This window comes from Pantherophis guttatus, chromosome 4 (genome assembly GCF_059756535.1).
Source record: "Pantherophis guttatus breed Tessera chromosome 4, ASM5975653v1, whole genome shotgun sequence".
NCBI classification, from domain to species: Eukaryota; Metazoa; Chordata; class Lepidosauria; order Squamata; family Colubridae; genus Pantherophis; species Pantherophis guttatus.
The window spans coordinates 3,723,227-3,737,623 of record NC_142066.1 but is presented as its reverse complement, the minus strand read 5'-3'; the positions used below and the strand labels follow the sequence as shown (position 1 = coordinate 3,737,623).

Genomic DNA, 14,397 nt, shown 5'->3' with positions numbered 1-14,397 from the left:
CTCCCAGAATTCCCTAGCCACTGTGCTTTAAAATGGGTGGACTTCAACTCCCAGAATTCCCTAGCCACTCTGCTTTAAAATGGGTGGACTATAGTTCCCAGAACTCCTCAGCCAGCATGCTTTTAAGATAGGGGGAGGACTTCAACTCCCAGAATTCCCTAGCCACTGTGGTTTAAAATGGGTAGACTTCAACTCCCAGAATTCCCCAGCCAGCTTGATTTAAGATAGGTGAACATCAACTCCAAGGAATTCCCCGGCCGGCTCTTTTCTTCACTTTGCTGAAATCAAGATATATTATGTTTACCGCATTCCCACTTTCTATTAAGAAAGTTACCCTATCCAAAAAATGTCGATAAGGATGATTTGTTCTTTTATCCATGCTGAATTCTGGTAAATCTTTGCCGGCTGGGGAGTTCTGGGAGTTGAAGTCCACCCTTCTTAAAGTTGTCGGATAAAACACTGAGAATACGGAATCTTACAAAATAGAAATCTTGAGATGTTTTCTCAAATTCATTTGTAAACCGGGGACCTTCTGTAATTCCCCTATAGGGATGTACGAGTGAGAAGAAGAAGAAAGATTGGTTAAAGGAAGTAGGACAGCTCTGCACATGCTCAGGGGTGCTGTCGTCCCGAGAAGGCATCCCGCAGAGATAAGGTTGGCTTATTGTGGCTTTTTTACAGCCTGACCCTCTTCAGGTGCACTGGGAAGGAGAGGTGGCATTCAGCCGGTTCGGGACGGTTCGAGCCGGTTCGGGGGAACCGCTAACGGTGATTGCCTGCCCCGCCGATCCGCCTCGCCGTAAAGATGTCCAATGTAGCCACGTTTTCAAGGACGGGTGCATACATGGAAGTGAACCGGTGGTAAGAATCCGTGAAACCCACCGCTGCTGGGAGGACAGCGACCAAAATCCCCAGCTGCTGAAGCAAAATGTCGCATGCTACATGCGCAAGATTAGCTTCCGAATAAAGTGTGAATCACACCAGATTTTGGTATATGTCTCTCCCGAGCTGACCTTCAAGGCAGCAAAATAGCGGAGAGTCTCTTGCTCGTAAACCAAGGGGTCCAAAGCCCTCATGAGGAGGATGATGGTTAGGAGACACCCTGAGGAGGAAAAAAAAAAAAAAAAAAAAGGACAGATTCAGGTTTCATCAAGCTGTGATCATCTGTTTTATCGGTAGTCCTCGACTTACGGCGGCCGCTGGGAACAGGATTGCCGTTGTTACGGAAAGGAAGGCAGTGGTTATTTGAGCCGCGCTTGGCTTTGCCACCTTTTTTTGCCTCGTGAATCCCCGACGTCGTTCAGTGAATCACACGGTCGTTAAACAAACCGCCCGACTTTGCTTTGTCGGAAACCGGCTGGGACGGTCTCGAATGGCAGTCACGTGACTCCGGGGAGCTGCGATTGTCATAAATAACGCACTCAAATTTTAACGGGGAGACCGCCGGGATGTTGTGACGGTTGTAAGTGCGAGGACTGGTGGTGAGTCATTTTAACAAGAATGGTCGTCAAATGAACGGTTGTAAGTCGAGGAGTACCTGTATCTTTCAAGTTGCTAGTCCTGAAGGATGTTTATTAAGACTGGGGGGGGGGTGTCCCCGGGACCAGCTCTTGTGACCCTCTAGACAGGTTCTACAGACTGCCAGGACAGTCTTGAGGACTAGTAACTTAGGAAAAAACATTTGAGGCTGCTACTGAGGTCTCTTCTCGGGATCCACCCGAGATCCCAAACCTACACTTGTTCTCCGGCTCCAAGGCCTGCAGCTCCTTGCAAGATTCCAGCTCCGACTGCAGCACCGTTGACTTCTCGATGGAGAGATCGCACCTGGGGCAGGAAGAGGAGGCAGGGGTCAGGAAGGGAGCGAAAGCAGGTGTTTGGCCACAGGTAAGGGAGGAAGGAGAGGGAGAGAAGGAAAGAAGGAGGGAGGGAGAAAGGAAGAAGGGAGGGAGAAAGGAAGGAAGGGAAGATAGAAGGAAGGAAAGGAGGGAGGAGGAAAAACAAAGGGAGGGAGGGAGGGAGGGAGGGAGATGGGAATGAGAGGAAGGAAGGGAGGGAGGAGGAAGAAAGGAAGGAACAGATGGGAATGAGAGAAAGGGAGGAAGAGAGGCAGGAGAAAGAAGGAAGGAAGAAAGGAACAGATGGGAATGAGAGAAAAGGAGGAAGAGAGGGAGGAGGAAGAAAGAAGAAGGAGATGGGAATGAGAGGAAGGAAAGAAGGAAGGAAGGAGGGAGGGACGGAGGGAGTGAGGAGGAAGAAGGAAGGAAGGAAAGGAGAAAAACGAAAGGGAGGGTGGGAGGAGATGGAAATGAGAGGAAGGAAGGGAGGAAGGGAGGGAGGAGGAAGAAAGAAGAAGGAGATGGGAATGAGAGGAAGGAAAGAAGGAAGGAGGGAGGGAAGGAGGGAGGAGGAAGAAAGAAGGAGGAGATGGGAATGAGAGGAAGGAAAGAAGGAAGGAGGGAGGGAAGGAGGGAGGGAGGAGGAAGAAGGAAGGATGGAAGGCAGGAAGGAAGGAACAGATGGGAATGAGAGAAAGGGAGGGAGGAAGGAAGGAAAGATAGAAGGAAGGAAAGGAGGAAGGAGGAAAAATGAAGGGAGGGAGGGTGGAGATGGGAATGAGAGGAAAGAAGGGAAGGAAGTAGAAGGGAGACGGAAGAAAGGAAGGAACAGATGGGAGAGAAAGGGAGGAAGAAGAAGGAAAGAAGAAAGAAATGGGAATGAGAGGAAGGAAAGAATGAAGGATGGAAGGAGGGAGGGAGGAGGAAGAAGGAAGGAAGGAGAGAGGAGGAAGAAGGAAGGAACAGATGGGAAAGAGAAAGGGAGGAAGGAAGGAGGAAGAAGGGAGGAAGAGTGGAAGGAAGGAGAGAGGGAGAAGGAAAAAGGAAGGATGGAAGGAAGGAACAGATGGGAATGGAAGGAAGGAACGGGTAGCCATTATGAACCCCCCTCATTCACCCAACGGCTGATCAGAAGGCAATTAAACGGGTAATAAAACAGATAAATCCCCTTCTGAAAGACCCTGCAAAAATCACCCAACGCATCCTTGCTATTCGCAGAAAACCAACAGAGAGAGAGAAAAAAGCTTCCATTGGAGCCCACCCCTCAGGGGGGATTCTGGGCCTTGAAACAGGCTGGCTGGGGGGAATTCTCGGAGTCGAAGTCCACCCATCTCAAGGTTGCCGAGGGGGAGAAACACTCCCCCCCCTCCCTGGCAGACCCCCCCCCATTTTGAACCATTGAACTGGCCTGCAACAATGTTTATGCCCCCCCCTGTTATACAGTGCAACATTGCTGGGGGGGGGAGGACCCCTAATCCGAACCGGTTGACCCTTCCTCCTTCCCCCACTGACATCAGGCACCGCGACGCGGTGAGCGCATCTCCCAACCTGTTAACCCTGGTGGATCGGTTTTCCTCCGGTGAGTCAGGCAGGGCTCAGCGCTTCCTCGGCTGACGCGTGCCCGTAAAACTGGGTTGGCCCATAAATCACCCCCGGCTGACTCGAGTTTCCCCTTTGGCCAGCTCACGGCAAGATCTCGGTCCGCCCTGGGGCCCTGAGAACGGGCTCTGGATGCCCCGAGAGCGGAAAAGGGAAGCGAGGTGGTTGGGTGGAGAAGGGGGCGATGATGGGAGAAAACCGGGATCGTTTCCCTTCCTTCTTCTTTCCTGCCATTTTCCCCTTCCTTTCTTCTTCTTCTCCCTTCCTTCCTTCCCTCCCTCCCCGTGCTCCTTCCTTTCTTTCCTTGCTCTATCCGTTTTCCTTCCTTTTTCCCCTTCCTTCCCTCCCTATGCTCCTTCCTTTTCTTTCTCCCTTCCTTCCTTCCTTTCCCTTTTCCCCTTCCTTTCTTCCTTCCCTCCCTCCCCATGATTTCCTTCCTTTTCTTTTTTCCTTGCTTTCCTGCCTTTTTTTCTTTCTTTCCTTTTTCCCCTTCCTTCCATCCCTCCCTCCCCATGCTCCTTCCTTTCCTTCCCTTTCCCTTTTCTCCTTCCTTTCTCCCTTCCCACCCTCCCCATGCCTTCCTCTGTCCTTCCTTTCTTCCTTCCTTTTTCCCCTTCCTTCCCTCCCTTTTTCCTTCCTGCCACCTTTCCTTTCTCCCTTTCTCCCTTCCCTCCCTTTCCATTCTTTCCTTCCTTTTTCCCTTCCTTTCTCCCTCCCTTCCTCTTTCCTTTTTCCCTTTCTTTCCTTTCCCCCTTCCTTCCCTCCCATGTTCCTTTCTTCCTGCCGCTTTTCCTTTCTCCCTTCCTTCCTTCCCTTTCCATTCTTTCCTTCCTTTCCCCCTTCCTTCCTTTCCTGCCTTTTTTCCTTCTTTCCTTTTCCCCTTCCTTCCCTCCCTCCCCATGCTCCTTCCTTCTTTCTTTCCTTCTTTTCCTTTTTTTCTTTCTACCTTCCCTCCCTCCCCATGCTCTTTTCTTCCTTTCTCCCTTCCTTCCTCTTTCCTTTTTCTTCTTTCCATTTTCCTTCCTCCCCTCCCCATGCTCCTTTCTTCCTTCCTTTTCTTTCTTTCCTTCCTTTCTCCCTTCCTTCCTTCATCCCTTACCTCCCTCTCCATGCTTTCCTTCCTTTCTCTTTCCTGCCTTTCTTATTTCCTTCCTTCCCTCTTTCCTTCCATTTCCCCCTTCCTTCCCTCCCTCCCCATGCTCCTTCCTTCCTGTTTCCTTTTTCCCTTCCTTCCTTCCTTTTCTCCCTTCCTTCCCCCTCCCCATGCTCTTTCCTTTCCTCTTTTCCATTTTCCTTCCCTTCCTTCTCTCCTTCCTCCCTTTCCTATTGCTAAAAACCTGGCAGGGAGCTGCGTGTTTGGGCAGAATGGAGAAAGGAGCGCTCCATCATCCACGTTATGCTCTTACTTGAAATACGAGATATACAGGTAGTCCTTGACTTACAACAGTTCGCTTAGCGACCGTCCCAAGTTACGACGGCACAGAAAAACGTGACTTATGACCGTTTTTCACACTTAACAAGCGTTGCAGCCTCCCCAGGGTGTCACGGGTTCAAAATTCAGGCAATTGGCCACGGACTCATATTTACGACGGTCGCAACGTCCCGGTGGGGTGTGTGTGTGTCACGCGATCCCCTCTGGCGACCTTCCGACGAGCAAGGGGAAGCCGGATTCACTTAACAACCGTGTGACTCACTTAACGACTGCAGCGGTCCACTTAACAATGGTGGCAAGAAAGGTCGTAAAATGGGTCAAAAACCCGTTTAACAACGGTCTCCCTCAGCCACAGAAATTTGGGGCTCCGCCGTGGTTGTAAGTTGAGGACTACCTGTAGGGTCAACCGATGGATGTGTAGGTTGTTGCACAACGTGTTTGAGTCGCGCTCTTGAAGGACGGGCCTCTCGCGCTTTCTCTCTTTGCTCTTGTGCGTTGCCAAGATTTGCTGCGGTGACTGAGGCTTGTTACACGGGGATTAGCTACCTGTCTTCCCCACAGGAGCGTCTGAGGTGCTAAGTAGAGATTAACATGCCTCTTTTCTCCATCAAGTAAAACCAGGGTGTCAAATCGGCATTGAGAGGATTTGTATCCTAAAGCGGTGTTTCTCACAACGCAGCAACTTTAAGGTGGGTGGACTACAACTCCCAGAGTTCCCTAGCGAGCATTGGGTGGATTTCAACTCCCAGAATTCCCCAGCCAGCATTTGGACTTCAACTCCCAGAAGTCCCCAGCCAGCATTTGGACTTCAACTCACATAATTCTCCAACCAGCATTGGGTGGACTTCAATTCCCAGAATTCCCCAGCCAGCATTTGGACTTCAACTCCCAGAATTCCTTAGCCAGCATTTGGACTTCAACTCCCAGAATTCCTTAGCCAGCATTGGGTGGATTTCAACTCCCAGAATTCTCCAACCAGCATTGGGTGGACTTCAACTCCCAGAATTCATTAGCCAGCATTTGGACTTCAACTCCCAGAATTCCTTAGCCAGCATTTGGTGGATTTCAACTCCCAGAATTCCCTAGCCAGCATTTGGACTTCAACTCCCAGAATTCTCCAACCAACGTTGGGTGGACTTCAACTCCCAGAATTCCTTAGCCAGCATTTGGTGGACTTCAACTCCCAGAATTCCTTAGCCAGCATTTGGTGGATTTCAACTCCCAGAATTCCCTAGCGAGCATTTGGACTTCAACTCCCAAAATTCCCTAGCCAGCATTGGGTGGACTTCAACTCCCAGAATTCCCTAGCCAGCATTTGGACTTCAACTCCCAGAATTTCTTAGCCAGCATTGGGTGGATTTCAACTCCCAGAATTCCCTAGCGAGCATTGGGTGGACTTCAATTCCCATGTTTCTCCAACCAGCATTGGATGGACTTCAACTCCCAGAATTCCCTAGCCAGCATTTGGACTTCAACTCCCAGAATTCCTTAGCCAGCATTGGGTGGACTTCAACTCCCAGAATTCCCCAGCCAGCATTTGGACTTCAACTCACAGAATTCTCCAACCAGCATTGAGTGGACTTCAACTCCCAGAATTCCTTAGCCAGCATTTGGACTTCAACTGCCAGAATTCCCCAGCCAGCATTTGGACTTCAACTCCCAGAATTCCCCAGCCAGCATTTGGACTTCAACTCCCAGAATTCCCCAGCCAGCATTTGGACTTCAACTCCCAGAATTCTCCAACCAACGTTGGGTGGACTTCAACTCCCAGAATTCCCTAGCGAGCATTTGGACTTCAACTCCCAGAATTCATTAGTCTAGTTTTAGTTTTAGTTTTTATTATATTTGTATACCGCCCTTCTCCCGAAGGACTCAGGGCGGTGAACAGCCAGCATTAGCCAGCATTTGGTGGACTTCAACTCCCAGAATTCCCTAGCCAGCATTGGGTGGACTTCAACTCCCATGGTTCTCCAACCAGCATTGGGTGGACTTCAACTCCCAGAATTCCCTAGCCCTATCTGCTGAGACACCAATCGGCTTTCCTTTTGTCAATCATTCGCCTCCTTTCCTTGATGCTCCATCCGATGAACTCTGGCCTGCATCTTTGGCCGAAACCCTCCCAAGTCGCTTCTCCATTATAGGTGTTGTGTGAACCCAGCCCAAGACACCCCCCCACATCCCGAGATTTTGGCCGTCTCCCTTACCTGAACACCTGTTCCTCCGTCACCGAATCCTGGTTCCAGCAGTCCTTGTGGCCTGGGAGGGGAAGAGAGAGAGAAGGGGGGGGGAGGTCAGGGGTCCGACTGCGGACGCAGGAAAATTGAGGGGGACGGGACGGGACAGGGGGTGCGGTCGCATCACCTTTGAAGAGGACGCATTCCTTCTGCACGTGTCCTTCAGCCCAGAGGACGCGAAAAGTGTGTTGAGGCCAGTGGTCGTTGAGGGCAGAGGTTGGCAAGTCACACAGCTGGAAAAGTGGCCGGATTTAAGGAAAACAAACAAACAAACCAGAATTCTGGAAAATGGCAAAAACAGCTGCCCGGCTTCCCCGTTTCGTATTCAGGCAGTCCTCGACTTACGTCAGCTCATTTAGTGACCAGTCGAAGTCCCAATGGCAGATAAAACCAAGTGACTTATTGGGATGGGTTTTTTCCCCACACTTCCAACCGTTGTGTTCCCGTTTCTTATTCAGGCAGTCCTCGACTTACGTCAGCTCATTTAGTGACCAGTCGAAGTCTCAAAGGCAGATAAAACCAAGTGACTTATTGGGATGGGTTTTTTCCCCCACACTTACGACCGTTGTGTTCCCGTTTCTTATTCAGGCAGTCCTCGACTTACGTCAGCTCATTTAGTGACCAGTTGAAGTCCCAATGGCAGATAAAACCAAGTGACTTATTGGGATGGTTTTTTCCCCCCCCACTTACGACCGCTGTCGGATCCTCGGGGTCACGTGATCCAAAATTCAGACGCTTGGCAAATGACTCGTATTTACGACGGTTGCAGTGTTCCCTGGGGGCGGGATGTGTGTCTCACGCGATTCCCCCTTTTGCGACCTTCCGACGAGGAAAGTCAACGGGGGAAACCAGATTCGCTGAACAACCATGTTTCTAATTTAAAAGCGGCAGTGTTTCGCTTAACAACTGTGGCAAGAAAGGTCGTAAAATGGGGGGGGGGGGCAAGCCTCCCTCTTAACAACTGTCCTGTTTAGCGATCGTTGCAGGAGCCCAGAGTCGCCTGATTGCCACGGGAGACATTTCCACAAAGCAAAGTCAAGCCGGATTCGCTTAATGACCGCCTGATTCACTTAACAACTTTAGGGATATGCTTAGCCTGTAAATAGCCAGTCTGAAAATTCAAATAAAAACAGCTGCCTCTTGTTCGTTGGAAACGTGAAGTAGGCTAAATTACACCATAGAGGGGTTCTAAATAGTAATTAAATCGCCATTGTTGGAATTTCTTGGATCCTGCACATTCCTCGGCAGGAATCTTGCTAAACAGACTCTGTGGGAATCTTTCTTTTCCATTTTAGGAAACTCCTAAAGTGATATTTTTTCAACCTTTGCCATTTTAAGATGGATGGACTTCAACTCCCAGAATTCCCCAGCCAGCATGGCTGGCTGGGGAATTCTGGGAGTTGTAGTCCATCCCTCAGGTTTACAAACACGGCCTAAGAATCTGATTTAATCTTTTCCCAACTCTTTTCTTCTTTCGACCTTCCGTCTCTCTTCCTAAAATGGATCTCTCTTAATCTGGTCTCCGGAGAGTAATTAAATCCACTCTGTTCTCCTTGGGTTAACAGGCAAATTAAAAATTCCTGGATTTCCGCAAGACACACAACAACCCTTGAGTGTAAGGCCGACAGTGTGCATTGCGTTGGCAGCAAGTCCTCATCTTACGACCGCAACCGAGCCCGAAATCCCTACGGCTAAGCAACACCAGTTGTTAAAGTGTCTCATTTTACGACCACCTTTGCTACCGTTGTTAAGCGAGTCACTGCCGTTAAGATAGGGACACGGCTGTTCAGTGGCTTTCCCCGTTGACTTGGCTCGTCAGAAAGTCGCAAAAGGGGGGATCACGTGATCCCCCGGGGACAGTACGACCGTCGTAAATGTGAACCCGTTGCTAAGTTTCTCAATTTGAACACATAACTGTGAATAGAACAGACCTGGAAGGGACCTTGGAGGTCTTCTAGTCCACCCCTTCTTCTCAATCAGAAGCTATACTATTTCTGATAAGTGGCTCTCTAGTTTCTTCTTAAAAGCCTCCAGTGTTGGAGCATCCACAACTTCTGGTGGCAAGCTGTTCCACTGGTTAACTGTCCTCACTCTTAGGTAGTTTCTCCTTAATTCTAGGCTGCTTCTCTCCTAGATTAGTTTCCAACCGTTGTTTCTTGTCTTGCCTTCTGGTGCTTTGGAGAATAATTTGACCCCTGAGGTTACTGCAAATGGTCGTTAAGTGTGAAAAACGGCCGTAAGTCACTTTTCTCAGTGTCGCTATAACTTCGAACGGTCGCTAAACAAATGGTTGTAAGTCAAGGACTACTTGCATAGATTTATTTTTAAAGGGAGGCTGGATATTTTATGCAAACATTAACTAAAGGGCACCCCCATTTGTTTCTCTGCTCCCCCATAAATCCATCAATGGCTCGTCCTTGGCCGACTGAGTCTCAAAAGATACCCACATATATCCGGGTTTATTTTTCCTATCCGGCGTACGCCAACGGACCACCAGCGGGGACTCGTCTCCGAACACGATCAGGTCATGCGACGCCGGAGCCACCTAAAGACGGAGAGAAAGAAACGGTCACCGTGGCTGGCGGGCTTCTGAAAATCTTTATTTTTTTTTCCTCGAGAGCCTCTGGAACTCACCGCCACAGGATGAGAGAAGGCCACCGCCAAGGAGGTGTTTTCCCTGTTGACGTAGACGCAGCGAATGGTTGGCTCCGGATCACCTAAGAGGGGGAAACAAAGGCATCCAGACAGGGGAGTGGAAGATGGGTTTTGTTAAACGCCTCCCGTACAGGAAGCGTGCTCCAGAGTTTATCTCCCAGGATTTTTAACCGTTGGGGAATTCCGAAAGTTGAGATTCCCCAGGCCTGAAAAGGTCTCTTAATTCAGGAGAACGTCAATAAAACGGAATATTCGAAGGTCAGGGTTGAACTGCGGGTGATTTAATTGCAGGCGTTTCGTGACCCAACTGAGGAACATCAAAAGCGCTAAAAGGGAATGGGTCCGAAAGGCGCTTTTTCAAGAGGCAACTGGACTTTTTTTTTTCCCTTGAAGACATTTCGCTTCTCATCCAAGAAGCTTCTTCAGTTCTGGCTGAATGGCGGAGGAGGGAAGGATTTATATTCCTTTGCAGTCATCTGGTCGTTAGTACTCCCTCTGAGAATTCTTGAAGCCACTTGGGGGTTTATTTTGAAAAAGCACCTTTGGGACAACCATGACCTGGATGACTGAGAATCTCCATGGGGTTTCTGGTATGATGGGGGAGGAGGAGGAGGAGGAGGAGGAGGAGGAAAAGGGCTGTGGGGTCCTTGGTGCTCTCTGAGCTTGGTCATTTTCTTTCAGACGTTTCATGACCCAGCTAGGTAACATCATCAGTGCTAGAAGGCAGTGGTGGTTTTTCTTTTCTTTTTTTTGAATGATGAGGGAGGAGGAGATCTGTAGGGTCCTTGGTAATCTCTGCGCTTGGTGGTTTTCTTGCAGGCATTTCATTAGCCAACTAGGTAACATCATCAGTGCTTGTAGGTAACGCTACACTGATAATGTTACCTAGTTGGGTCATGAGATGTCTGCAAGGAAGCCACAAAGCTCAGAGACCACCAAGGACCCCACCAACTCAGTCTCCCAGCCTCTAATATCCCTCAATAGACGATTCTGAGGGGACAATCTTCATTTATCTCTCGATAAATCCTCCATCTTGCCCCCTTCCTATTCTGGAGAAGCCGGAAACAACCCCCTCCCCAGAATTTGCCTTAAGCCGAATTTCCCTGAAAGCAAGATGGCTGCTTGGCTCCTACCTCTACCCAGAAGCCAACGGTGGTAGAACCAAGCACTCTGATCGTTGGGGTCCGTGAAGAAAGCATTTTGCACCAGTTCCAGCTCTGGAAGAGAGAAGATTGGGTAAAATGTTCTTTATTCTTATTCCTAAATATTTTCCATGGTTTCATATTGCGCTTTTATGATGATTTAAGCTGCCCAGAGTTGCTCGACAATGAGATGGGCAGTGTATAAATCTAATAAATAATGATAATAATGATAAATAATGATAATGATAAATAATAATAATAATGATTAATAATAATAATAATAATAATAATAATAACAACAACAACAGGATCAGAATAGGAATTGGAACCCTCGGCAACTGCCAGGAAAGAGTTGATATTTATGCTTAAAAACAAGAAGAGGCATCCATTTAAAGTTTCACATCCAAAATGCCCCATTGGAAGTAGTCCTAGCAACTTCCGGCACTGAAAAAAGTGACTCAACGACCGGGTCTTCGCATTTACGGCCGTCGCAATCCTGGGATCATGATTTGGATGCTCGCAACTGCGCCTGTATTTATGACGGTTGCAGTGTCTCTTGGGTGTCACATGATCGTCATTTGTGATCCTCTCAGCCAATGGGGAAGCAGGGAAGGTCGCAAATATGACTGTTCCACTTAAAAACCAATTTTCCAGTTTTCTCCAATTTTGGTCATGAATTGAGGACTGCCTGTATGGCAGCTGACTTTTAAGCCATCCTGGTCCAGACTGAACTGCAGGATGAATTCCCCCTCCGGAAAGGAGAGAGAGAGAGAGAGAAATGAACCTTAATTTTATTTAACAGAATAACCCAGCTGGAAGGGACCCTGGAGGTCTTCTAGTCCAGCCCCCTGCTCAAGCAGGAGATCCTATGCCATTTCAGACAAACAGTTGTCCAATTTCTTCTTAAAAGCCTCCAGTGTTAGAGCACTTACAACTTCTGGTGGCAAGTCGTTCCACTGAGTAATTGTGCTCACCATCAGGAAATGTCTCCTTAGTCCTACATTGCTTCTCTCCTTGATTACAGTACTTGTCAGACTATAAGACGCACTCCCTCTCCCTAAAGTGGGTGGAAATGTCTGTGCGTCTTATAGAGTGAATATTGCGGTGAGGGGAGGGGGAGAGAGGGATTGGTGCGGCGCCAATCAGCTGTTCTAGGTGGCAGGGATCGCTGCTGCGGCCTATCGCCGCCCGTTCGCGGTGATCGGCGGCAAACGGCCTGCGGCGAACGGGTGGCGGACACCGATTTTTTTTTTCTCGTTTTCCTCGTGGATTGTCCTGAGCTGAGCATCCCTTTTTCCTCGCCTGTAACGAAAGCAGCACCCCAGACCAACAACAACGGACAGATAAAAATGTTCCAGGGGGGGGAAAAAAAAATAAAAATATTGGCAGCCTTGTGTGCGATGCCGTTGATGCCAAGGTTGGCACCAAGACGGGTTGCTATCGTGGCTTTTCCAAACAGAAACCACTCAACATTTTTCGATCGTGACCAAGCCAAGATCAGGCAGGTGTGGCTCGCTCCCGTTTGTGTTCCTTTGCTTATTTCGAAAGGGGCTGAAAAGGGGAACGAAAAAAAGGAGGAGGAGGAGAAGGTTAAAAGGGAACCTTGTCATGGAAATCATCACTTTCTCTGAAAAGGGTTATGATTAATTGCCTTTTAGTGTTCTCCTCCAAAGGAGGAGGAGGAGTAAAGCTTATCCTCTGTTTATTTAATCTTCTGCAAACTTTATTATTATTATTTTTTCGAGCGTGGGTTGGCTAAGAGGAGAACCGGAGCTCCACTTTCATCCATTGGACTGGGCTCCTACTGGCAAGGGGCCTCCCTCCATCCGTCTTTGAGGCAGGAGAGGGTTTCAAATCGGCAGGACAGGAAAAGGAATGGAAGAAAGGAAGAAGAGGGGAAGGAAGGAAGAAGTTAAGAGAAGAAGAGAAGAGAGAAGGAAGAAAAAAAAGAAAGGGAGAGAGAAGAGGAGAGGAAGGAAGGAAAAAAAAGAGGAAGAAGTTAAGAGAAGAAGAGAATAGAGAAGAGAAGGAAGAAAAAAGAAAGGAAAAGGTTAAGAAAAGGAGAAGAGAAAGGAAAGAAAAAAGAAAGGAAAGGAAAAGGAATGGAAGAAAGGAAAAAGAGGGGAAGGAAGGAAGGAAGAAGTTAAGAGAAGAAGAGAAGAGAGAAGAGAAAGAAGAAAAAAGAAAGGGAGAGAGGAGAGGAGAGGAAGGAAGGAAGAAAAGAAGAAGAAGTTAAGAGAAGAACAGAATAGAGAAGGAAGAAAAAAGAAAGGGAGAGAGAAGAGGAGAGGAAGGAAGGAAGGAAAAAAAGAGGAAGAAGTTAAGAGAAGAGAAGAGAGAAGAGAAGGAAGAAAAAAGAAAGGAAAAGGTTAAGAAAAGGAGAGAAGAGAAAGGAAAGAAGAAAGAAAGGAAAGGAAAAGGAATGGAAGGAAGGAAAAAGAGGGGAAGGAAGGAAGGAAGAAGTTAAGAGAAGAAGAGAAGAGAGAAGAGAAAGAAGAAAAAAGAAAGGGAGAGAGAAGAGGAGAGGAAGCAAGGAAAAAAAGAAGAAGTTAAGAGAAGAAGAGAATAGAGAAGGAAGAAAAAAGAAAGGAAGAGAGAAGAGGAGAGGAAGGAAGGAAGGAAAAAAGAGGAAGAAGTTAAGAGAAGAAGAGAAGAGAGAAGAGAAGGAAGAAGAAAGAAAGGAAAGGGTTTAAGAAAAGGAGAGAAGAGAACGGAAAGAAGGAAAAAAGAAAGAGGAAGAAGTTAAGAGAAGAAGAGAAAAGAGAAGGAAGAAAAGAAAAAGGAAGAAGAAAAGAAGAGGAAGGAAAGAAAAAAGAAAGAAGAGGAAGGAAGGAATGAAGGAAAAAAGAAAGAAGAAAAAGAAGGGAGAGGAGGGGAGGAGAGGAGAGGAAAGAAGGAAGTTAAGAGAAGAAAAAGAAGAGAAGCGAAAAGGAGAGGGGAGAAGAAGAAGGAAGGGAGGAAGGAAGGAAGGAAAGAAAAAAGATAGGAAAAGTTAAGAAAAGGAAGAGGAGAGAAGAGATGAGAAGAGAAGGAAGGAATAAAAGAAAAAAAAAGAAAGGAGAAATTAAGAGAAGAAAAAGAAGGAAAAGAAGGAAGGAAGGGAAAAAAAACCCTACAGGTTGACTTATGACCATTCATTCAGTCACCATTCAAATTTACAAAAGCACTGAAAAAAGCAATTTATGACCAGTCCTCCCACTTACGACCGTCACAGCATCCTAACAGTCACATGCTCAAAATTCGGGGGCTTGATAACCGGCATGTATTTATGACTGTCGCAATGTCCCGGGGTTATGTGATTTTCCCCTTTTGCAACCTTCCCGGCTGGCTTCCGACAAGCCAAGCCCATCGGGGAAGGCGGATTCGTTTAACGACCACATGATTCACTTAACAACCGCAGCGATTCCCTTCACACCCATAGCAAAAAAAACAAAAATTAAAAAATCAACCCTCACAAAATCAGGTATAACCCACTTAACCACCTAGCTTAAGAGTGGCAA

At 47.8% G+C, this 14,397-nt stretch overlaps 1 protein-coding gene across 6 annotated transcripts in view; it reads right to left on the bottom strand.

Moving 5' to 3' along the window:
* RABGGTA (Rab geranylgeranyltransferase subunit alpha) overlaps positions 1–14,397 on the bottom strand; it is a 45,259-nt gene that overhangs the window by 5,240 nt on the left and 25,622 nt on the right. For all 6 annotated transcript variants that reach the window (XM_060684924.2, XM_060684921.2, XM_060684923.2 and 3 more), the window contains 7 exons: positions 10,889–10,972; positions 9,735–9,817; positions 9,544–9,645; positions 7,228–7,333; positions 7,071–7,122; positions 1,736–1,824; positions 1,014–1,102 (listed from right to left, as the gene is read on the bottom strand). In XM_060684924.2, the coding sequence (XP_060540907.2) occupies positions 1,014–1,102; positions 1,736–1,824; positions 7,071–7,122; positions 7,228–7,333; positions 9,544–9,645; positions 9,735–9,817; positions 10,889–10,972 (605 nt within the window). The remainder of the gene's footprint in view (positions 1–1,013; positions 1,103–1,735; positions 1,825–7,070; positions 7,123–7,227; positions 7,334–9,543; positions 9,646–9,734; positions 9,818–10,888; positions 10,973–14,397) is intronic.